This window comes from Mesocricetus auratus, unplaced genomic scaffold (genome assembly GCF_017639785.1).
Source record: "Mesocricetus auratus isolate SY011 unplaced genomic scaffold, BCM_Maur_2.0 Super-Scaffold_100015, whole genome shotgun sequence".
In the NCBI taxonomy this organism is placed as follows: domain Eukaryota; kingdom Metazoa; phylum Chordata; class Mammalia; order Rodentia; family Cricetidae; genus Mesocricetus; species Mesocricetus auratus.
Genome location: NW_024429198.1, coordinates 37319389 through 37344733, shown reverse-complemented (window position 1 = coordinate 37344733; position 25345 = coordinate 37319389). Strand labels below are relative to the sequence as shown.

At 40.5% G+C, this 25345-nt stretch overlaps 1 protein-coding gene across 3 annotated transcripts in view; it reads right to left on the bottom strand.

Moving 5' to 3' along the window:
- Fbxo15 (F-box protein 15) overlaps window positions 1–25345 on the bottom strand; it is a 37559-nt gene that overhangs the window by 6921 nt on the left and 5293 nt on the right. For all 3 annotated transcript variants that reach the window (XR_005881651.1, XM_040757809.1, XM_040757810.1), the window contains exons 3-8: window positions 24073–24177; window positions 21662–21904; window positions 20790–20999; window positions 17679–17805; window positions 14859–14941; window positions 13789–13934 (exon numbers count right to left, since the gene is read on the bottom strand). Coding sequence is in view for 2 of the 3 variants with exons in the window: in XM_040757809.1 (XP_040613743.1) it covers window positions 13789–13934; window positions 14859–14941; window positions 17679–17805; window positions 20790–20999; window positions 21662–21904; window positions 24073–24177 (914 nt within the window). In the remaining variant the exon portion in view is untranslated. The remainder of the gene's footprint in view (window positions 1–13788; window positions 13935–14858; window positions 14942–17678; window positions 17806–20789; window positions 21000–21661; window positions 21905–24072; window positions 24178–25345) is intronic.

Sequence of the window (25345 nt, the reverse complement as noted above, 5' to 3'; positions counted from 1 at the left end):
TATCACTTCAGTCCACCTGAGCATAATTTATTTTCTAGACAACTCCCTCAGATTAGAAAAAATACATGGATAATTTTGGAGGGGGTTCTCTAAGTCCTACTCTGTTCTTGCTTAGGAAACTCTTATATTCCTGATGGCAATAAATCAAGATGGTAAGAGAAGTGACACCTGGCTATCAAGAATCCTCTTCATGTGGCTTCCACTGACTTAGGGGTGATTTCATGACACACCAACCCCAAGAAGATGCAATGAGATTCTTAGGAGCAGAAAAGAGACCTCAGACACAGGACCAGGAAGGAAAGCCAGGGTGGAGAGCTGACTTAGAAGGAAGCTGACTGAGAAGAATCAAAATAGGACAAGAGATGGGCTGTCTTGGCATATGCTGTCTAGACACATCCTGTCCCATGATGGACATCAATGGGCCTGCATCAAAGCACACTTGAACTAAGATGTACCTCTGAGCTCTTCAACAGGATGAAATGGCTTGTTAGACTGTGGTAGGCTGTGGTTTTTATAGCTTTCAATAAAAAAATTAATACAAAACTTACTTGACACAGAATCTGGGTTTTTGCTTCTAAAATAATTTTGACATGGAAAGCATAGACGAATTTGTAAGTAGAAGAGGAGTTGATAGGGAAGCAGATTTGAGACGATGAAAGAGACAAGAGACAAATGGCTAAATAAAGGTCTCAGAGCAGGCAGGAGGAGATATATTTAGAAATTCGAAAGTTCATTTTGGAAAGAAGTGGGACAGCTTTTCCTGTGAAATAGGAAAAAGCAAGACTGAAAGAAGCTGTGACAAGTGACGTGATGGCCAAGGAGACCAGGAAGTATTGCAGGATGGCATGGGAGTAAGGGTGGAGGGGAGATGCTGAGTGGTGTATGAAAAGCTGCTATTCAAAACCTAAGGGGCAATTAAGCAATTGATTGGAATATTTCTAAGTAGCAAGAAGTGACAAGAGAAGTGTGACAGTCCTAGGTGAGAGGCTGACTCAAAGCAACAATGTGGACCAATTCTACAGAGGGAAAGCATGAGCAATGAGAAAATGGTCTCTTGTCCTGACACACAGAGTGTAAGATGGGAAGGAAGTCACTGGGCTGTGTACTCAAGAAAATTAAGCCAGAAAAGACCAAAGAGCCAGAAAGAGCCAGATACTTTATTGGGAGTAGAGAAAGTAGGATCACAGACAATTTAGAAGTTTACAATCCAAGAAGAGGCTCTAAGCTCCATATCCCAGAGATCAAAGATCTTGGTGTGCACAAGTAAATACACCAAGGGAACATTAGAAAACCTATCATTTACATTTTTTGCACCTCTGTTTCCCAAATTACTTGTTTTACACAATAGATTCTATTTCCATAATTTCCTTACAAAATATTTTACTATCTAGACAATCTAACTTAAACACATTTCCTTGACAACAAATATACTTCAAAAAGTTCAAATCACCAGCAAGGGCAGATAAAAGCCTGAGGCTAATCTGGAGCAACAGCCAAGCAGCAGAATGGGTCTCAGAGGACGGCTTGTCTTCAGCCTCACCTGGGCCTGGAGACATGAGGACTACACAGCCTGTGGAGTCCTGAAGGCCTGGACTTCTAATGCCCTGTTGTGGTCATTTGTAATTTTTCAACAGGCCCCACAAACTAGACAGTCATGCTCCACAGTTAGGCTGTGACATGGGCGGCAGTCCCTTGCATTGCTTACTTCTTAGGAATCACTAGAAATATAGAACAGGAAAAAGGTAGTATGGACTCCTAATGAAGATAGTACAATGCTTGTTCAAGTTTCTAAATAATCACCATCAAGAAAGGACAATACTGCTTCCAGTGACTCACATGTCATGATAAATGCTTACAGAGTACAACCTGACCTAGAAACATAGCAAGCAATTAATATCAGGGACAGAGGGAATGAAAAACCCACCTATTTTTAGGATCACAGCCACAAAAAATAAGGTACTATGATATATGCACAAGATCTGGAAAGGAAAAAACCCTTCAAAAGAATTCACTTTCAGCTCCTGTAGTCTCCTCTTGTCACAGGAATCTGTATCTTGATGACCTCTGAATTCTCTAAAGCTGTGTACACAATCTTACTAAGTCCGAATGCTCAGCATAGTCAGTATCTTAACAGGAAGCACTGTAGTGATGTTTTGTTTGTGCTTTCACAAATAAAGCTTGCCTGAAGATCAGAATGTGGAGCTAGCCACTAGTTAGCCAGAGGCCAGGCAGTGGTGGCTCACACCTTTAATTCCAGTACGAGGGAGTCAGTGTGAAACAACTATTGCTGGACTACTCAGACACATCTGTAAGTCAATCTAATGAACCTATCTTACATTAATACTTACATTAATATAAAAAGCATAAATATGTACTAATAAGCCACTAATTTTTACACATTTCCATAATACAATAATTAAGTCTGAACTATCTGTTTCCCTACCTGAGACAATCACCCAGAGAGAAAAGAGTAAGAACTGAAGAGAAGTAATTAACCTATAGGAAATAAAGTGAGAGGATGTCTCATTTTAGAAAGTAGGATGTTCAATATAAAACAACTTTAGAAGAAATATCTTAAGACTTCACATCTAATTTAGAACTTTTGAGATATCTATATGTACGAATTTAAAAGGCAAAAGACAAAATGGAAGAACTATTTGTAAGAAGTATATGCATATAAGTCACAACATTTAAAATAACGGAACAAAACACAGAAGTGAATATGCCTGGAAAAGAAACATGAAAACAGATCATATAGCATTGCCTCCTTCTAGTCCTTGCATGAGTGCTTTCTCAGTGGCTCTGCTATCTGCATGCGTAAGGGCACAAGGGTAAACTGTTCACACAAAAACTAAGAGGTGATGGTCAAGTTGGATCTGAAGAGGGGAACATGCCCCTCATAGAGTCTGCAGAGTGGTCACCATGAGGACCACAAACCTCTGTTAAACTGGCATGCCATTTTTATCTCTCAAATCATTAGAGAGTTTTCAAATCACATTGATGACAACAGTGCTACAATCACATGAAATGAAGGCTTAAATACCCAACTGGGAGAATGGGACAGTAAACATGATAACCCTAACAGTGGAATTTCATACAACTTTCCTAAGTCAAATTTTTGTAAAACTGGAAAATGTTCCCAATGTAGTGTCAAGGAAAAACAGAGAACAACATTTTCAAAATAATTTCTGCAGGGAAAGTGTTATGAATTTGAAGATGAATCAAATTATGAGCAACAGTTGTCTATGGGGGTTTAACATACATTTTTATAAATGTCTACAGATTTTAAAATCTTGCAATAAAAAGACATTCTGGTTTCTAGTTCAGCATTAGCATTGGAAGACACCATTCTGCCCTAAGAACAACAAGCCTGAACAAACTGAAAATGACTGCTTAGATGAACAAGGAAAGTGGATTCAGAGCAAACCACTGTCTCTACAACTTGGAAACAAACAGGAGAACACAGGGATGTCAGAGCTGAATGCAGGAGCTCAGAAATGTGAGCAGTAACTGACACACTGCTGGAGATGGGCAGGCAGACCTGAGCTAACTCCAGAGGAATTCGATCATGGTTACGGACGGGGTTATCTCCAGGAGCCTTGCAACTTTTTAGTCAGTAGGAAAACAACCACAGTTTTAGCATAGCCCAATCTGTCCAAGGAACTGGGAATATCTACTACAGCCTCTTAAGCAGACTATAGCAGACTAAGTAGTTAGTAGAGAAGAACTAAGAGGCATAGGGGAAATACAAACTATAGAGAAACAGCTCAGTGAAGGACTGAAACACACACACACACACACACACACACACACACACACACACACACACATACACCAACCACATCACTAAGGGCCTATTTTCTATGGTTCCTTTGATCCAAAGCATTCTGGCCAGTTAGTTGGAGGGTGGGGGATAGTAAGGAGCTATTAAGTAGTGATAAAGTGATCAAAAAGATGCACCAATCCTCAATGTGTAATGAACAGAACAGCACCAATTATGTGAGCAAAACGAATTGCAAGGAGGGGGAAACACCTGCTGATGGAATTGGAGACTTCAACACCTCTCTATCAAAAGAAGACAGACCCAGCAGGCAGAAAATCAGTAAGGACATAAACTCAAAAATAGCAGTAACTGCTTAGGTATAAGGGGCATCTATAGGCTGCTTCATCTAACTTAGGAATTAATTCACTCTTCTAGTATGTATAAACTGAAACAGTTTCTAGTGTGTAATTTAGTGCTATCACACCAAGACCGACTTCACAGTAGAGGACATACTTTTTTCTCAAGCTCACAGAGAATACTCAGCAAAAGACACTGCAATTGTTGACCACTAAACGATAAAACAAAGCTTAACAAATGTAGAAGACTCCAGATTATACAGTTTCTTCTGCTAAATTACAATGAGGTAAAGTAGAAAACAGCACAATGAAGTCAGCTGGAAATTTCCAACATACCATGTGAGCAGACAACTTCTAAATAACACAAGGATCAGAAAACAATTATGAAGGGAAATTTAAAATAATTTAAATTAAATGAGAAAAACCTATAACTTTTCTCAGCGTTGTGACAAATACCTAACAGGAACAAACTATAAGAGAGGAAAGGTTCATTTTGGCTCCTGATTTGATGATTTTAATGAATTTAAAGATTGAGAAGGAGGATACAAAGTCGAGAGGAACAGTTCTCAGCGCAGCAGGAAGCAGAGAAAGGGTCCTGCCTGCACTGTGCTGACCTTTTCTTATCCCCTTTACTCTGCCTAGGCCTCCAGCACATGGATAGTATCACCACACAGTCCCTCGGATAAGCCCTAAAAGACACACATAGAGATGCGCCTCACGGTCCACAGTGAATCTAAACACAGTCAGACCCACAATGAAGATCTAACCTCACACAGCTTACCAGAGTGTGTGGCAGATCAAAGAAGGGCTTTGGGTGAAACTGACAGCACTAAATGACACACTAGAAAAGCAAGCACCACCTGCAAACTATTCAGGGTTTATGTCCTAGAAGGCCACAAAAGAGTGAACTAACTCCAAAATAAGCAGAAGAGAAACAATAAAAATTAGAATAAAAATCAGTGAAATCGCTAGAGGAAACTCAAAGAAGCCAAAAGGAGAGTCTTAAAAAATAAAGTCAATATATCTAGTCAAACTAAGAAAACAAGAGTAAACATACATTACATAATTATTAGAAATAAAATGGAACATCAGTACAAACTTGAAGAAACATTGAGAGGACAGTAAAGGAATACTATGAACAAATTTGATAACCTAGGTGAAATGGTTCAATTCCTTGAAAAACATTATCAGCCAAAAATTAGATGAGAAGATAATATGACCAGGCCTATCACTATCAAGGAACTGAACCAATAATTAACAATCTTCAAAAAAAAATAAGACCAAATTATTTCACTGGAAAATATGTAAGAAATGATCCCAATTTTCTAAACTCTCTTCCAAAAGATATAAGCAGCCTGAATACTTCTGAAGTGTTTTATCAACAAATAAAAACACATGATATTACCCATTCATGACTAAAAGGAAAACCCTGAATAAATTATGAAGAGAAAAGAAACTGATAAAGAATAGCTATTTTAAAAATTACAGCTAACATCACAGGTATGGGGAGAAACCCAAAGCTTTCTCACTAAAATCTAAGAAAGAAAAGATGTCTCTTCTCATTGCTATCTTGCAGGACTGTGCTGGAAGTCTCACATAACACAGTGAGACAAGGACAGGAAATATAAAATGATTGGATTTCTATCAATATATTCATCAATTTATAAAGGGATTATCTTGACTACTACTTTTGAAGGTTTCAGTTCATGATCAGTTAGCCCCCTGCTTTGGTGCCGTGGGCAGGAAGCTCATCCTAACAGCAGCACATGGTACAGCAAGCCAACTCACCTAATAACCAGAAGTGACAAGGGGACAGGCTACCATCCTGCTAAACCAAGGGCATGCCTACAGTGAATGCAATATCCCCCACTGTGTCCCCTTCCTAAAGTTTACAGCATTTCTCTACAGCAACAGCCAAATCAAGCTTTTAACACATGGCAACTACAGGAAACTATAGCAAAGGGAACCTAACTGCAAAGAAAAATGAAATTTTGTTCACAGAGGATACGATTATCAATATAGAAGATACAAAACACTAGGAACTGACACCACCAAATGCTGACAAGGACCCGAACCACAAGACCCACCACTTGCTGCCTCTGGGGATACAAAGTGCCACAGCCATTTTGGAAGACACTTGGGTAATTTCTTTCTTTTTTTATTGATTTCTTTTGTTCTTTGACAACTCCACACATGTATATAGTGTTTTGTTTATTCTCACCACCATCCTCCCTGTGTCTCCCTCTCTAACCAATCATGTCTCCCTTTCTCTTTACAAGTTCCTTTTGCATATCCATGTCTTCTTGTTTTGTGACCCACTGAGCTTACTGTAACCAGGACCAGACATGTTACTAGATTTGAATTAGAGCCTGCTGGACTCAGCAATGAGTAGACAACTGGAAACAATGGCCATCTGCATCCAGAATCCATCAGTAGCCAATAGTTCAGTATGGAGCAGGAGGGCCTCACAGACTCCTCACCAAAGCCCATGACTGGCTGGTACCAACAGTGTTATGCAGGTCCAGGACAAGCCACCACAGCTCTAGGAGATACATACAGCAGCTGTCACACTCTAAAGACAGTACTTCTTTCTCAGTGCTTCTCCTTATCTGGCTCTGACATTCTTTCCACTCACTGTCCCACAATGTCAGACTCAGAGACAATGGTATAAAAGTCTTGTTTAGGGTACTCAGCTGTCACTTAGTCTAAGCACCCTGAGCAGGCATGAGCCTGTGCACTCACCACTGTTCACCACAAAAAGAAGTCTTTCCAATTAAAGACAAGAGTAGTAATTACCTGAGTATAAACATAGACACCTAGAATGTAGTTTAGTACCCTGTCAGTATCTAGACAAGAGGCTATGGTCTCCTTAAGCATGTGTCTCTGGCTACAGGGTTTATAGTACCAGGTAGGTATTCCCTCCTGTGAAACAGACCTCAAATCCAATAGAAGACCTGTTGGCAACCCTCATGCCACCACTGCATGGGTGGGCACAACTTGCCTTCACACTGCATTATAGCTTGTAGGATCACTGATGCCTTACATGCCCCAGCAGTCAGAGAAGAACTTCCCAGCTTGACTCTTCTACTTCTTGGCAACCAAGATGTCTTATCTAGTTCTGGTGGGCAATTAAGAGGAATAACTCAAGTCTGTTTTGTTTTTGTTTTAGTTTTCCTGGGGGGGGGCCCTCTGGGGCCTACCTAAAATTTGGCAATTTCCTTATTAAAAAGTAAACATACTCTTACCACATGACATAGTAATTGTGGTCCTTACTGTTTACTCAATATGCTGAGTTGTAAATGTCTATACAAACCCTGCATGCACATATTTATAGGAATTTTAATCAAAATTAACCAAACATAGAAACAGACATGATTTCCTGCAGTAGATTAATGAAAAAGCTAGCATATCTAAACAGTACTAACAAAGGATGAGCTATCATACTATGAAAACCAGGAAGAAGAAAAAAAAAAACCTTACATGTTACTAGCTAAAAGAAGTCAATCCGAAGTGTATGCATTTCATACTTCCATGTGTGTGATATTCTGTGTGAAGTCTGTGTAGAAAACACAAACAATGAAGACAGTAAAAAGATTAGTGATTGCCAGAAATTGAGGAAAGGTGAGGAGCAAAAGGCAGAACACAGAAGCCTGTTAAGGTAATAAAACGACTGTGTATAGTACTTAACAGCAGATACACACCATTAAAATTCACCCAAACCCATAAAACACATAACAGAAGTGACTCTGTTGCAAACTGTGGTCTTTAGGCTACAATGGCATGTTGACATGTGGGCATCAGTTGTAACTAATGTTCTTCTCTGGAAAGGCATATTGAAGGGGGAGGCAGAAGGTCAGGATGGGATGATTCCCTATTGCCTTCCTCTCAGTTTTGCTATGAACCTAAAAGTGCTCCACAAAGTAAAGCATGCTTCTTAACAGTCAAAGGCCAGGAGCTGCAAACTTTACTATTAAAATCGCTTCTCTCTGCTTTATTCTAACTACTCCTCTCAATACTGATAAAAGACTACAATATAACATGCTAGGCAAAACCTTTCTCCTTCTGCTTCTGAAAATTGGTAATAATTAGCTTGATACTAAGATCAAATAAGTATACATTCCTTTATCCTCTGCATTGCTGATCAGGCCCTTTGGCAAACTCAATTTACACTTCAAAGACACAACTGGACTATTCTCTCTGTTCACCAGGCTGTACCATAACCTAATCAAAATGGTAATGGATAGTTGTGTAAAAAAGAACTACAGCATGCTGGAGTCCATCTGCTCTTCACAAGGTATGCTCACAGGGGCAGCCTCTGACAATGCAGGAATATGGAATTCAGAGGAGCCCCTCCGCCTAATTGGTAAGGCTGCTCATGGTGCCTAACACCTGTGCTGTGTGGCACTTCTTTTCTAGTAGGAGTCTGGAAGTACAGTAGTTGTAGGTCACAGATCTAGACAGCAGCCTCCATAAAAACTTGACTCCAGTGAGATCTTATCAGCTCTCCACAGTCCTGGAGGAATGAGCATGGGAGAGCACAGAAAACTCTAGGTATTGTGTGGTTTCCACTGAACTTCATTCCACACACCTTTCCTCTTTGTTGATTTTACCCACCAATACATCAATATCCTAAGGACTGTGAATTGTCCTGGTGTGTCAACGAGCTTGGAACTGATCATAACTGATGTCAGTCTAGTAGCTTTTCAAAAGAAAAAAGAAAGAAAGGAAAAAAACAATACAGAGGAAAACCCATAAGGCACATAAGGCACTTTTATAAATTCACCTCCAAAATTAACGTACAAAACATTCTGGAAATATTTCCTGTGCTACTATCTATCTTTCTTTCTCTCTTACCCTCACATAAATCGAATTCAGATAGCAAAATACACCCTCACTTAATCTTCCCTTGTACTTAATTTCAATGGGAATACACAAAGAAATAGTCATCAAATACATGGTGTTCTGGGGATCATAAATCTTTTCTTTGAAAAGAGATTATATAAATACCTTAAACTCCAATGTAGCTATGACTTGTCAAAGTATCAAAACACATAAAATCTAAAAGAAAGAGTGCTGGGGAAATGACTTAGTGGATACTGTTTACTGTATAAACATGAGGACCTTAGTCTAGATCCCAGGAGCACCATGCATCTCTAATGCCACTACAGGGAGATGGGAAAAGGACTCCCAGTCAGTCTGGTCAATCACTGACGCCCAGGTTCAATGAGACCATCTCAGAAAATAAGGTAGAGAGACAGAGAGAGATTACTCAGCATTGACGGCTGCCCTCCACATGCACACACAGATAAAGTGCACGAACACACTCACATAGCCTCAAAGAAAGACAGTTCCTTAAATGAGTATGAGTACTTCCATAGAAAAGTAGTCAGACAAACCAAAGAGAAAGAAGAGATGACCGAAATCATGCTGAGTGCATATCAAGTGGAGCTGACAGGTAGCAAAGCCTATCCCGAACAGTTCCTTACTAGGGATAATACCGACCGACATCAGAGGACTTTAAGTACCTCCTGACCTTGCAGAATAGAACACACATGTATCTAAAAGGGCAGTGAAGAGAGGACAGTAAAGCAGGACTTGGTGCTCATGGCTGGGAGCTGGATCCACAGGAAACAGGCATTAAAAGCCCAGCAGCATCTGCTGTGATCTACAGTGGGTGACAACAGCAAGGCTAGGATGGACAGTATGCAGCCTGCTTTATGAGAGGTGAAGCTATGCCTGCCTCAGAGCATCACCACTGACCAGCTCCACAGTTATCCTCACCCACTGTGATGCAAGAATCTAACCCCAGGCATCAAGAGCCACTGAGACCTCTGATTCGCTTTTAGTAGCCTGTATTGAAAAACAGACAACTTCAAAAGAACCTTGAGCGAAGTCTATGAAATGAGTTACAAACAGAAAGTACTGTGACCAAGAGTTAGCCTTCATCAGACTCTTACAGCTTATTCTGAATACTGTATTAGAACTTTCCCTCCGAAACAAATACATTAATAAACTCTTCGAGGATTTGCATTCCCTACATATTCAACTCTAGAGGCCCTTTCTGCCAGTTATTATTTGCAAATTATTCTACACAATCCATTCTATACCAAAACTTTCAAAAAACAATATATTCTACAGGATGAAGATACACCCAGACATAAAGATATACCAGGTTATACTTAAAGCATGTGATAATTACTTTTCCGCAAGTAAATGTTTATCACATGTAACTAAATGGTTTAGAACAATAGGATAGTTCTAAATTTTAAAGATGAGCAGTGGCATTCTACCTCATTCATCTGGGTTTCTATCTTTTCAGTGACACCATACTTCTTTAATGGTAGGAGTATAGATCCCATCTCACTACTCATTTTCAAAAATGAGTTTGGTGTGACCAATTCACAATACAAACAAGTTTAATTTTTAAAAGAAGGAGATAGGGGAACAACTAGCTCAATACAGAATGGTGGCTCCCTGTGGCAAGAAAAAGCAGATGGCAGCAGCAAGGACCACACAAGGACCTCAAGCGTTATGGCAACAGTCTATTTCTTAAATTTTGTCCTGACTTCCTGGTCAATATCTAATTGTCGTCTAAAGCCTGGACCCACAGCATGCACAGAAAAGATTCTAATAACTCACCATTAAAATTTTAAATCCAAGTTTTACAGCCATCCTTCTAGTCATTTTTCCAAAAAGATTTCCTCATCCATCTACCTACTTACCTACGCACCTACCACTCACCTAAATGTCATCTCGTTGCTGGAACTGGAGCCTGTAGTCTTATACTAGGCAAGAGCTCTACCACTGCACTATATCCTAACCCCTCCAACTGTAGTTCAGAACCAATTCTGCAGGTTTTACAATTCCCATTGAGACTTTTAAATAAGCAATTGCAATCAATTTATGGATGAAGTTGGTGCATACACATGATTGTTACACAAAGACAGGATGCTAGGAATGGCCCTATAAAATGACCAAGCTTGGGCTGTTTGTGTTATGTCATACTTAACTGTATCGTTCCCCTGCTAAAGTAATCTAGACACTGAATACATATTAGTCTAGACACCCATGACTAACTGTCTCATGTTTCTCCCTTGGCACTCTGCAAAAACATCCAAGTGTCTCAGAGCCCTACAGGAATTCCTGGTGTCACCCTCTCGGTGTGTACTGTGTATGAGGACCTGCTCAGCAAGCTCTGGATCTCACTGCTTAAATGCAGGAATTTTGTCTATTCCCGTGATGGCTTATCCTTGAATTCTGTCACTATTTGTCAAGAAGGACCAAACAAGTTGGCCTTGACTCTGTGACCCCATGGTGTTCCACTGAGGCTGTCTCATTAGTGCCAGGCCAGGTTGCTCATGTCTCACTGAGAACGAATGGAGCATAGAGCAACCTAAATTCTAGGGACGTGATGATAAAACATTTCATCCTTGATAGGGACAAAGAGTTTTTTTAAAAAATAGGGATAAAGCTCTGTCATCCTGAACCGCAATGACATAGCCAAAAATTACTAAATATACCACAGGGTACCAAGAGAGTTTCTCAAAAACTGTAAAGGACGACCCATTTGTACTTTTAAAAGACATTACAGACTCTGATGGCAACAGCACCCTCTTCTGACTCTTAATGGAATTGCATGAAGAGGCAGGAAATGCATTGATTCTAGGTGGGAAAGTCCTCTTACTGTATAAAGCCAAGCATGGAGAAGGATGAGGATGCATGCCCACAGCACACACAATCTAGACACTAGGCACATTATTTAATTTCACATTTCCTTTCACTAGCTTCAACTCTTGCATGCTGTAACAGCCACGTTATTACTGACAGGGTTTATTCACCCTGTGTGGAACTAGAGTGAATGTTACTGTAGCACATCACCACAGCAGACTCTACTGTGACCATGGAGGAAAAGAGAAGCCTAGAATGCAGACAATTGCAATGCAAATATACACCAGTGGTTATGTAGCCAGTGGCCAGGCATTTGCTCTGGAGAGAGGTGGGCCCGGAGTCCCATGGGACCCTCACTTCATAGCAGCCTGACAGAATCAGAGAGGTAATTAGCTATTAGCTGCAGATCCCACATCAGTAACACAAGAGGTTCTATTTCCCAGTCTCACAGCAATTCCTGAGGACACCAAACTGCAGAAGCAGCTACAATGAGTGCTCATAGTATAGCAGGTCATTAGCAACCCCAGCACAAAGGGACAGAGACCCGGTCAGCAGTAGCCAGGCTAATTCTATACACATGGATATATGAATAGAGACACATATACTAAAGGGACAGAGACCCAGTCAGCAGTAACCAGGCTAATTCTATACACATGGATATATGAATAGAGACACTTATACTAAAGGAGATAAGGATAACACAAGTAAGGAAAAGGAATTATACGTTGGTAAATTCTGCAAACAGACAATACTGGAGCTCTCTGTATTTATACAATGTAAAACTATTTCATTTTTTTAAGCTGTAAAACTTAAAATGGAATTAGTATTTTAGAAACAAATTTTACAGAATGGTTGGTAATCTGTACAAATCATGTCCAATCAGAAATAGAAAGCATGCCTGATGCTTTCCTTGCAGTGAGGAGATGAAATAGAAATTTTACATATAGTGGAGCTCCAATACTATGTGTGCCCAGACACAAAACACTTGGCTCACTGATGAATCTGTAGGGCCTCCTCCTTCCTAAGAGCAAGATATGGCTTTACCCTGTATGTGTGTCATAAGAGAAAAGGAAATCAGAAAGCCAGGGCAAAACCACAGTGGCTACTCTGGATCTATGAGGTGGTCTGAGAAGCAGGCTTGATTGGTACCTGGGGGCCTGCCTGGACTCCATAATTTTTAAAAATCAACATTTCTCTAAACTCAAACAGGAAAAAAAATTTGACAAGGGTCATTAGTAGATGGTGAGTCCACCAAGTGGAAGAGGATTATGGGTAATTATGTTTGAAAAAGAATATGTCGCAATGAAGAAATAAAATAGTCCTCTTAACCAAATGGTGAAATTCAGCATTACTAATAGAACAGCCTGGCAGGGCATGCCTTGCAACATGATGCAGAATGAAGTTACATTTTCCTCTATAAAATATACTCACCAAAAACATTAAACTTGAACCCAAGCAGATCTACACCAGACTTCAAGTTTAGGAATCCATAAAACAATCCCAAAAGGAAACAAGCAGGTGGATCGGGACGGGGCATACATCGGAGCTTGAGATTCCCCTGGCCCTTTCCTTAGTTTTGGAGAGTGTGGCAATGGTAAACACTGAGGTAGTGCAAATATGAGAAAAGTTGTTTTCTCTTTAGTCCCACTCTGTCAGGCGTGGCATTCACCCTGCGGCCACATTTACCAAATTCTAGGGGGAAGGGAAGATTTGGAAGTTAAGAAAAAGTCAGGAATATTGACAGAAAAGAGGAGGCAAGCCTTCTGTGGAGGTGAGAGAGTGGTGGAGACAGAGACAGAGACAGAGACAGAGACAGAGACAGAGACAGAGACAGAGACTGCGCTGCAGTACTCCACAGGTCCCATGCAAAGAGAGGGCCAGGGAACAGCCAGGCTGGCAGGCTATACAGGACTAGCTAGGAGGGTGATTCGTAACTTGGATACTGAGTGGTTTCTCCGCTCTACAACCCGATCTTAGAAACAAAAGTTAACTTAATTTCACCTTTGCTGGAGAAGAGAGTGTAAAGTGTGCTACACAGGTAGAAAGTCCCACCACCATGCATGTCGATGTGGAGCTGGTAGCCTTGCAGGCCATAGTCTGGACTGTCATCCACAAAGGGACTATGATGAGGAGGCGGCACATAGGGGCTGAAAAGCAAATCAAAACATACACAAATCTGTCAACGTCACAGACAAAATACTTGCTTGGAAAATACTCCTAAAAATTAATATCTATTCAAAACACTTCCTCCCACCAATGGCACGCTATAGGAGCCCTAATAATCTTCATACCGTGAACTTAAAAGTAATTGTCCATGTTGTTCTCACCAACTTCTAAAAAAATCAGCACAGACATAGAGTTCCACGGGCAGCCATCAGACTAGAACAGTGACTGTGACTGAGATCCACCCTAGAACAGTAGTTCTACAAAGGCCACCCGACCCTCAGAGTTCTCAGTGGCCAAAGACTGGGGCACCAACACAGACTTACAGGCCAGGGAATCAGGCAAAGACACAGCTAAAACCAACCAATTGTTTCAGTTGAGAAAAACCTCACCACGGAAGGCAACATCCTTAAAATCACCCAGGAGCTTTACAGATATTAAAAAGTAAATAAGGGAGGGACCAAGGGGAAAGCTGCAGGGAGACAGAAAACACTGCTCCCCACCAAACAATAGGCTGATATACAAGAAGACACTCACAGAAACAGAACAGAGTCAGTCAGAGGGCTAAAGGTCTGCACATTTTCAAAGTTTAAAACTTCACATTGTTAAGTAAGAGACTTGGGGGAGAATAGCAGCATGCTATCAAAACAAAGCACTCCTGCCTCTGTAATACTCTACCAGGTATAAAATCCTTAAACTAAAATAAATCGAGCAGACACATATTCATAAATAATACAATTATGTTGGCAATAATAACACATTGCTAAGTGGTCAGTCAGGTCTGTGGTCTTGTGTCTACTGGTTACAGAATACTTTCATAGTTATTGTAAGAACTTTAAGATGGAACTGATTCTAACCCTCTATCCTTATCATACAAAAATCCAATTAACCCACATACAGATACATACAGAGTGGTTGAGCCTAATGTACTTCTCTCCACGAGGCGATGAAAATGAAGATTTGCCATGACAAATGCTAGTCCGTCATCCTTCTGAAAAGTAAATGTAAAAGAACATAGTTTTCAACAGACACATTTTAATTTTTCACAAGTTCATTTTGAAAACCACAGTTTATCATCTTGAAGATACATGCATTGTTATTGCTAATAAGATGTTACCAAAAGACCTGCATACAATACTGAGAGCTGGACCATGATTCACTCAATATGCAGAAATGTAGTCCCAAAAGAATTAATGTTCTACACTTGTGAGATAGCAAAATGCTCTCTTATATACAATGATTTCCATGTCATTTATACATATACATAAATAATTCATAATATGCATATACTTACATACATGTATAAATATATACATATACATGTGTGTGTGAAAGACAGAGAGAGAGATGATTTCAAGCTACTTCAAACCCTTTTCAAAGATAAAACACAATCTGATAAGACCCTGAAGATGTCTGGTAAATTTCACAGATACTGAGCATTACTGGATAATGTTCTTCTACTTAGCTATAGCTGTCAACTTGATAAATCCCAGAATTCGACAAGAATCCCAGTTGAGACACTGTTTGGATCTGACCAGCTTGTGAGCCTGTCTGCGGGACATTTTCTTGATTGCTAGTTGATGTAGGAGGGCCCAGCATCCCTAGGTATGAGGTTCTGGACTATCTATGACAGCAGGCTGAGCAGAGGCTAGAGAACAGGCAAGCAACCTTCCTCCATAGGTCCTACTGCCTGGTACCTGACTCGACTTCCTGCTCTGACTTCCCTCAGTAGGAGGGCCCAGCATCCCTAGGTATGAGGTTCTGGACTATCTATGACAGCAGGCTGAGCAGAGGCTAGAGAACAGGCAAGCAACCTTCCTCCATAGGTCCTACTGCCTGGTACCTGACTCGACTTCCTGCTCTGACTTCCCTCAATGATGGGTTGTGGCCTGGAAGTGTAAGATGAAATAAGTTCTCTCCTCACTCAAGTTGCTTTTGGTCATGCTGTTTATCATAGCAACAGAGATCAAACTAGAACAATGTTTCTTTTCCAAATGAATGCTTAGTTGGGCATTCTCTCAACCAACCTGTGAACAGCTCTCGTTAAAGAGCCAAGAGCCAAAGCCACAAAACTAAACAAATGTAGAAGCACAGAGGTGTATCACACTTTCCTGCAATCCACTAAGTGACTGTCTAGAATATAACTCCATTAGAACCCTTCTTTTGAATGGCTGGTCAGGGTGGTATAAGTCACTCCCAAAACAATATAGACTATTGCTGTTGTCTTGGTTGCTTCTCAGAGGTTGAAGTTTATAAACCCCTACTGCTGAATACATTGCACACTTAGGACACAGAGTTCAGACTGACTCAGATGATTCCTGCTTATCTGACCTCAAAGCCTCTTCCCTGTGGTTTAGCTTCAGTGCTACCAGAAAATACTATGCAAGCTGCCAAGGGAGAGAGAGACACTAATAGTCCTACCCAGCTGCAACACCCATAAACCATAACAATGACCATCACAGTAAGGTATCGGTAAAGGTGCCAGTAAGTGGGACTCACATGTAGGTGGCACCAAACAGCTGCTAATTGGACCTAAGGGCCACTCAACAAAAGGGAAATTTTGCCTGGTACTATAAACCTAACCAACTTCCTAAGCTAGTGAGGTCATGGGTCTCAGAAAAGAATCTACTGTAGCCACTTTGCTAGATCAGCATAATTCTCTACTAATTCCAAATATTATCCTGACAACCATAAGTAAATGTAGCTACTCAGAAAACAGAGACCATTACAAAAATCTGCAACAATGCAGACATCAACAGGTGGTTTGGAGCTCAACCCTAATGGAAACATTTACATCACAACTCTCAAATCTATGGCCCAGGGAACATTGAGAGAGGGGGCATCAATATTTTAAGAGTCAGAACATCAGTAAGTTTGCTGTCAGACAGTCCGTCTTAGAAATCGCTGCATAAACAAGACCCAAACAAATGCCCCATGATCCCAACCCTAGACATAGAACTACAGGCAAAGAATGAGTGCTGAGAGACAGAGAATTATAGGCTTTCCCAGAGTTGAGACCCCTAATGGGTTATCCAATAGTAAGTCCTTAAACTATATACACACAAACAACAAAACTATTTATATGTTTCTGCATACATATAGGTATGTGTGTATGTAACAATAACAGAAGGAGGCCATCAATTTGAGAATGGGAGAAGGCATAAAAGAGGTTGGAGGGGAGAGACCTGTGAGTGGACGGAAGGAAAGGAGCAAAAGGGGAAAGAGAGGTAATTCCATTTGAATTAAAAATAAAAACAAGAACTGAGAAGGATCAGAACTCAGCCTGGCCTTGTGAAACGGAAACACACAGACTGAAAGAGTAACTTCTTAGATACCTGACCCTGAAGGGCAGAGTTATGTCCCACGTCACATACACAAGTCAGAAAAATTCTTAGAGACTTCCATGTTGGGCATGTACTATCAGAAACTCGGGCAAAGAAAGACTTGAGAGGAGAGTGGAACAAGACTTACTGGGTGGGTAAGTGCAAAGTGCCCTGATGTCAAAGAAATAACTGTCACTAGACACAGGAAGGCAGAGGAGGTGCCCTGTCATTCAATCAGCACTGAAAGCCTCTGAGTCTACATTCAGTCTTATACATAACCGTGTGCAAACATGGGACTGTGAGGCAAACTACAGTCCATGCATGAACTCCATCTTACATATGTAACAGTGTGCAGACATGAGACTGTGAAGGCAAACTACAGTCCGTGCATGAACTCCATCTTACCTGCCATAGCCCCACCAGGAGTCCAGGATTTAGACAGAACACCCGGACAAGTCTGTCACAGCCAATCATGGCAGCCTTGCTTAAATGACTCAGATCATACTTTGCAATTAAAGACAGCCAGCGTGGTCTTGGAACACCATGCCAAGAGAGAAGAGAGAGATGTGAACTTTTCAGTATGTCTTGTTGTCAAGTCTCATTAGTGTAACTAAAAATACTTCCGAAGAACAATTTATGCACACTAACATGCTCAAACTAAGTGACATAATTACGGAGCCTTGTACAAATGAGAGGCAAATATACCAAGTTCCTTTCCCTACTGTAGTTTTCTTCCCCTTCCCCTTGCTCTTCCTCTGAGAGCAGATGTGCCTTTTCCCAAAGTTTTTATAAGGTAGGTCTGAGAAACAACACTGGAAGCTGAAACACTAAAAATAAATGTAAGCTGCAATCCTGAGTGTTTTCATGAGAGGACCACACAGGGCTCTCAGTCTTAGTGCCCAAGAGTAAGTACTCGTTTGTGTAGGAGATGCCTTCGCTGTATTCCACGAGAAGACAACACCCTCCAGAGAGAACGGTATCTACAAGTACAATGCAAGGCAGACAACATACGGCTCAGGAAATCAGAGAGGAGCTGAGGCCTCAGTGCTCGATCAACAGAGCACTAGGCTGCGGTCCCTAAAATGCTGGGGCACTGCATCTGGAATTTACTTCCAGGAACTAGTACTCAGATAACAGGTGATAAACATACAGGCACTGAGTGAGTCAAGGCAGGGTCACCTGGGGCACTGCTCCAAAGCAGAGGAGGTTTGTAAAGCAGCAAAACCAAACTGCAACTCTCAGGAGGCAGAATTCTAGCACTGTGTTCATAAGGAATTTTTATGGTGACCACAATAACTAGGTGGCAGCGCTGGTTGTGAGAAGATCTGCGACATAGTAACTAAAAGTAGACTGAGCACATGAGGAATACACCAGGAGGATGGCAAACACAGGACCAGTGACATAAGTATAAATTCAAGGAAACCTCAGCTCCAGTTGACAATGACTTCACAACATCATGGACTGGGTCCCAACATGTGAGAACACCTGCTCAGAGGGAAGGTCAGACAACTCAAGGGAAAAATACCATGACAGCACAGCACATCTACTAGATGCTCAATAGCTGGCAACCATTGCTGTGGCCATGGTCAAGACAGAAAGAGGCAGCTGAGTGGAGATGGTAGAAAGCCTCTTCCCACCTCTTCAATGTACCACAGCTGGGAAGCACTCTCAGGTATGGCTATGGAAATACTCAACAGACTCTAGGGACGACCTAAACCCCCATCACCTTAGCTTTACAAGCCACAGTCATGGGCTGAGGTCTCTGAGAACATTATGCAACCATTCTCAAAAACTTGGAGGGCACAGGGACACATGAACTGAGAACAGAGAACTAATAAGAGTTGAGAGTCCATCTAGACAGGTCTAAGCCACAGGGAAACTATCTGAAAATAACACCATGAGCACTTTTGATAGTCCCAGAAACACTTCACAGCAAAAACAAATGCGAGCTTAAGTGAAGGCACAGTCTCTCCTGGCTCTCACAAAGACAAGGCAAAGACCTGTTCTCCCTCAAGCTGAAAGCACTGGCCTACGAACTGTGGAGAGAGGTCCGTCAAGACACAATGTTGAAACACACTTTCAGCTCTGCTTACCACTGCCGGTGAAAGGCTGGCCCACAGAGTTTAAATGGAAATTAATTACATTAGATTCATTTCCCCCAGTGAATTCCAGCATTCGTTACCATGTAATAACTAGTATTCCTGGCCTTGGCGGCAATTTCTGTGAGTGCTACAGTTCAACTTAACATGTGATTTGCAACCCATGGTCTTTGAAGATACTTTAACTAATGTTAATTAAATTGTACCAGTACCTATAAACAATGATCCCTGATATACCAAGTAACATATCAAAACAGTGCATTTTACAGATTCCTACTCCAAACATAATTTCAGAATGTATACAACTTGCCTGCTATATAAGAAAAACTCGGAAGTTCATCATACAAATTTCAGATTTATCCAAATAACTGTGTGTTGTCAAAATTTGTCTAGTAATCTAATTGGGGAAAATAATCCATGCTTTACACTGATAATGTTTTCAGTAAACACTAAGCATGGGCAGAAGTGATGTCTAAGTATGATCACTAAGCAACCACAGAGCTGGCACCACTTAATGGACCAAAAGCAGGCCCACTCCAGGGAATCTATAAAATAACACTATCTCTTCATATGGACATAGATGAGAGAGACCCATGAGGAGAACTACAATAAGCAAAGACGGCAACAAAATAATGGAGAAAATTCTGCTGAAAAGTCAAAAGGGTGGGGCAGACAACAGCATGACAGTTATGGAGAAGGCATACACTGCAACAGATGTTATATAAAAATTGCTAGCCTACATGGTACATAAGGGTCTACCCCTGCCACAGTCCAGCTTTCATAAGACAGTGACCATTGATGAAGATGGAATTTACTGGGAGAAGCAGGTGTGAGGCTTTCAGTGTTCGTGGACTTGGGGCAAAGTCATCTAACAGAAGGGTACGTGTTTTGTAGTGAACACTCATCTGACCTATAGACTTCACAGGTAAGTCTCATCATCTTCATCCTAAAGGCCGTCAGCATACCTCCAATGCACAGATGTGAAGATGGAGGCAGAGTCAGGTGCACATGGCCACACATTAGTAAATTCAAGAGAAAAATCGCACACAATAAGTTATAATTGCATTTACAAAGTATTTAAACTAAAATTACTATACAATTATTGAAGAATATGATAATTTTGTATCGCTTGTTAAAACAGCTAAAAGTAAAAATGTAGAAAAGCCATATGTCATCTAATAAACTTTAAAAACTAGACTATCATTTTTTACTACTATAAAATTCAAGACATTTTCATCTAGACCTAAGTGTGACAAGCCCGGTATCTTCTGTTCTATAGCAATGCATTCTGATAGGGAGTTCTATGATATACAATCAAATGAAAATCCACTAGTGGTTTTTGTGATTTACAAAGGAATGACAATTAGCACTCAGGATCCAGGAGTCCTTGCCAATGTGCTGCTGAATTAATACTTACCCATAGGGGTCAAAGGTTTTATACCGGTCCGCAAAAACTGGCGTCACACCACACAGATCCAGGGTGGACAACTTGGCCAGATGTGGCCAATTTTTGTCATACCACACAACAGTGGCAGATGTATCATTAAAGGAAAGATCAACATGCTGCATGATGTGTTCTTTTCCACTTTTTTCTCTCAATATAATTGCAAAATGTAGGCCAAATACTCTAAAAAAAGAAAAGACAGCTCAAAATGCTTTCAAAGAAAGAACTCTATCAATGTGTGCGTGCACGCGCGCGCGCGCGCGCGCACACACACACACAACACACACACTTTCTATGTCATTTCCATCCTTGGCACACTCCTGACATGTTTTCATTTCATTCCAAGCCTTTTCTTCTCCAGCGAATACTCCTGAGTATTTGTGACATTCCATGACTGGCAGTTCAGACAATGGAAGGGCACCTTCAACCCTCTGGCTCTACTCCATACCATGAGGCTGTTTCCTCTGTTTATAAAAATGTAAGCCAATATCAAAATATTGTGTATTTTTCAGACACAAAAACACACACAAAGAAAAAAACTATCAGAGACCATCCCCTCTAACATAAACTGCTCATCTAGTCTAAGAATATAGTAGCTAGCTCATAGTATGCATTTTCCTATCACATGTAAAGCCCTAATCTAGGAGCATAACTCATGGTATCCATTTCCCTAGCACGGGTAAGGCCCTAGTTTCAATCCTTAGGCCTGCAAACTAAGAAAAAAAAACCTCAGCATATCCACTGTATACCTAAAACACCTGAATATGACAACATAGGGTTAGAAACTGGAAAATTCTGTGGTTCTGTCCAGGAGCCATTGGTGTGTCCAAGAGCAGCCTACACACCTGAGGGCCTCTTTGATTTTCACAGGAAGACCTGTGTAGGAGTTGACAGGTTTGACAATTTGGGCTAGTGCTTCTTTCACATACGAGATCTGCTTTGTGATATATTCTTTCTTCCAGTACCCAACTTCTTTATCATCAACTGATAGTAAGCTCACAGACGTTGCTGTCTCCTCCACTGAATTAACTTTCCAGTGTGATCTTTTTGGTGAAAAGGCAGCTGAGTAGATTTTGATCCAAATAAGACTGGAAGAAAGGGATAAAATACAGCAATTTGGAGGCATTGTAAAGAACTTGTAACAGCAATGTATTACATGAGTGATGCACAATAATTTTTAATTCAAATAGGGCAATTCTGTGAATAATTTACATGTCTTTATGTGTACAGTGAACCACAGTCTGAAATAAAATGTTTTAGATCCACTATCCCCAAAAGCACATAAAAAGGGGAAAAGCCTATTTCCAGAATTACATTTAAGTTAAGAATTCCTTGTTATTTGGGATCATCCAAATACTGTCTTTCTACAAGACGACTGAGTAGGAGTTCAATCGTAGAAAAATCACAGGTGTATACAAAGGGTGAATCTGGTCTTACTGTGGATATGTATACGCATAACCACTGTACACAAATACACAATAATGAGCAAATACATTATACTTCCACTTCTCTTCCTATCTTTAAATTTTTTACAATGAACATGCTCCAATTTCAAAAACGTAAAATAGTGAAAGTCATTAAAATATAACAGTAACCACTAAGTTTTCTTGAGCACACATGTCAATTGCTACTTAAGCAATTCATATGCATGAACTCATTTAGTCCTTCCAATACACACATGAGGTAACTACTGTTTTTAGCCTGATTGTGCAACATATGGCATAATTACAGTCTAGACTGGTACCTTCAAATATGCATATATACATGAATGCTCAAAAATTATCTATATCATTCCAAAATTATTGTCAAACGCTATCCAATAGTTGATATAGATATAATATGTATTTTCTCACAAAAAAATTCCTTGTGCCTTTTAAAATTAAAAGACAAGAAGTTCCCTTCTCAATTAGAGAAGGTGCATGTTCCCTTTGGGGTGTGAGAACAGTGGAGGACCACCGTAATGAGATCAGAAGGTATACTATGGGTTCCTTACTTGAAGGGTAAACACTATAGCATCAAAGATGTGGTAGACCAGTCATTTAAGAACTAGAGTATTCATTACTATGACCTGGAGAAACTGTAAAAATATGGATTCCAAGCCGGGTGTTGGTGGCACACACCTTTAATTCCAGCACTCGGTAGGCAGAGGTAGGCGGATCTCTGTGAGTTCGAGGCCAGCCTGGTCTACAGAGCGAGTTTCAGGACAACCTCCAAAACAATACAGAGAAACCCTGTCTTGAAAAACCAAAATTATATATATACACACACACACACACACACACACACACACACACACACACACACATGTATATATGGATTCCAGACCACTAAGTTACAATCTTCCAACGTACTGAATTATAATCTTCACAAATGCAAGTGATGGAATCCAAAGTTTTGCATTTTCCCAGCTGACTGTGAAACCATCTTTCATGGACTAGTGTCTGAGAATGTTCCCTCCAAGAACATAAACACCACAGCCTATCTGTCATTCTCCACACCCTTATCTCCCAGATCAAACCTGCATCCCTTACCTGGATGTTTTTCCTAGCAATCTGCAGGTTCACAATCTACAGGTTCAACACAGAATCATTATTTGCATGGTTTTTGATACTAAATAAGAGAGAAGCCACCAAAAGCCAAGAAATGGGCAGCAAAAGCTCAGTAGATACTAGGCGGACTCCATCTCTCCCTACGTAAGACGAAAGTCTATGCGCAGGCCAGGATCACAATGAAAAATATAAGCAGTGGCTTCTCTTTATTCACAGATGCCCGAGAGCCTAAGTATGGGGACTCCCTAATACCCAAGGTAAGGATTCCACTCGCAAGTATATTTGATTGGCAGATTTGGGAGGAAGAGCTAAGTCAGTTTGACAGGCCCCCCTCTCACTTCTTTCTCTCTGATCTACATGACCCCTAGTAGGGGGCACAGCATCTGCCCAAGAACCCAGGACCAGGTGAAAAGCTCTGTGAATGAATAAGTCTATCATGCCTGGAACCCCTGATCACAGATCAAAGTTTTATTCTACAGACCCAACAGGAATAGGCTTTATCTTCATATATGCATTGAATATTCCATATCTTATACTCATAAATGCAAATGCTTGAAAACACATGACTACATACAGCATTAGACAATTATTGTCTGAAAATAGTATTAAAATTAATTCTCTTAATTTTTAGGAAATGGCTAAAATGCCTACTAATTTTCACAACTTCTATTATCACATATAACAGACAAACACATTATTCTCCTTACTTATCACTGGCCAAGTGATAAAAGCGTCTGCTCACGCATCCAATGCACAGCAAGCTCACAGCATCCAAGTAGGAAAATATATTCAGCAAAACTTCAGTGGGCATTCTGAGAGAGGATGGAGAAAATTAAACAAGTTAACCAATACTGAATCTACAAATTACCCAGAACACAATTGGCTATGCATCTCTAAGGAGAGGGCTACAAACATGTATTTTATATGTGAATGATGTCAGTTAAACCTCCAAATGCCTGTCTCACTATCTCCCTCCTCCTGGAACAGAGAGACGAAGCATGTAAACAAGATATTTTAGAAGTCCAGCTGCTACCCAGGGCCTGGCAGCCCAAAGCATGGAAGCCCGTGCCTTTCCCATCACACTAGCTACCCTAGTGCCTCTCCTACAGTAAGCCTGCCTCTCTACCTCTGTGCTTCCACTCTGGTACATTCTTCTCCGAGCTCTTTAATCTCAACTTTCACTTTCCAGCTTCAATGTCACCTTCCTTAACACCTAATTCTATTACTCTGCTATATGGAATTCACTCATTTTCCTGACAGTATGCACCCCAATTTATAATTTTTCACTTTAAAAAACACCTTTCTCACTAGCTCAACAGCTTCTAGGAAACACATGTAAAGGCTCACGGTGTGTCCCTCAGCATCTGGTACAGCATCAGATTATTGTGTGACAGATCCTATTCCCAGAGTAAAGGGTTTTAAATGTAACTGATGTCCTAATTACTTCTATGTGTAAAAACATACTGAAATAAGTACATGGAAATATGCATATTAAATATGGTACTGTTGGCTGAACTAAGTATGATAGACACAGTGTTAAATGTTCAATTGTGAATTAGTTTTGCAATGCACAGGATCTTCAGGCTTTGCATGAAAATACCAACGTGACAGGACTCCCAGGGATGCTAATTAAGTCAGTGTATCCCATAATGGTATTACAACACACATCTATAGGCACGTTAACATCAGTTCACCATTTTTGTTAAAGAATGAATGAATTTGGGTTCCAATGGTCACAGAACAGATCTCACTGTGACAAAGAGTTCCAAACCCATAGGCTCATACAACTTCAGAAGAAACATGATCTTCTTTTGGCTTTCCACAAGTCTTTATCTACTGAGAAGTGAATAATTAGGAAGAACAATTTAACAGAAGGAAAATTCAATGTACTTGTCACCTTTAGAAGTTTAGTTTCATAAAACTAGTCTAATAAGGATAATGGTGACAGGCTCATGACTCATGTCAAACTCTGTGTTGTAC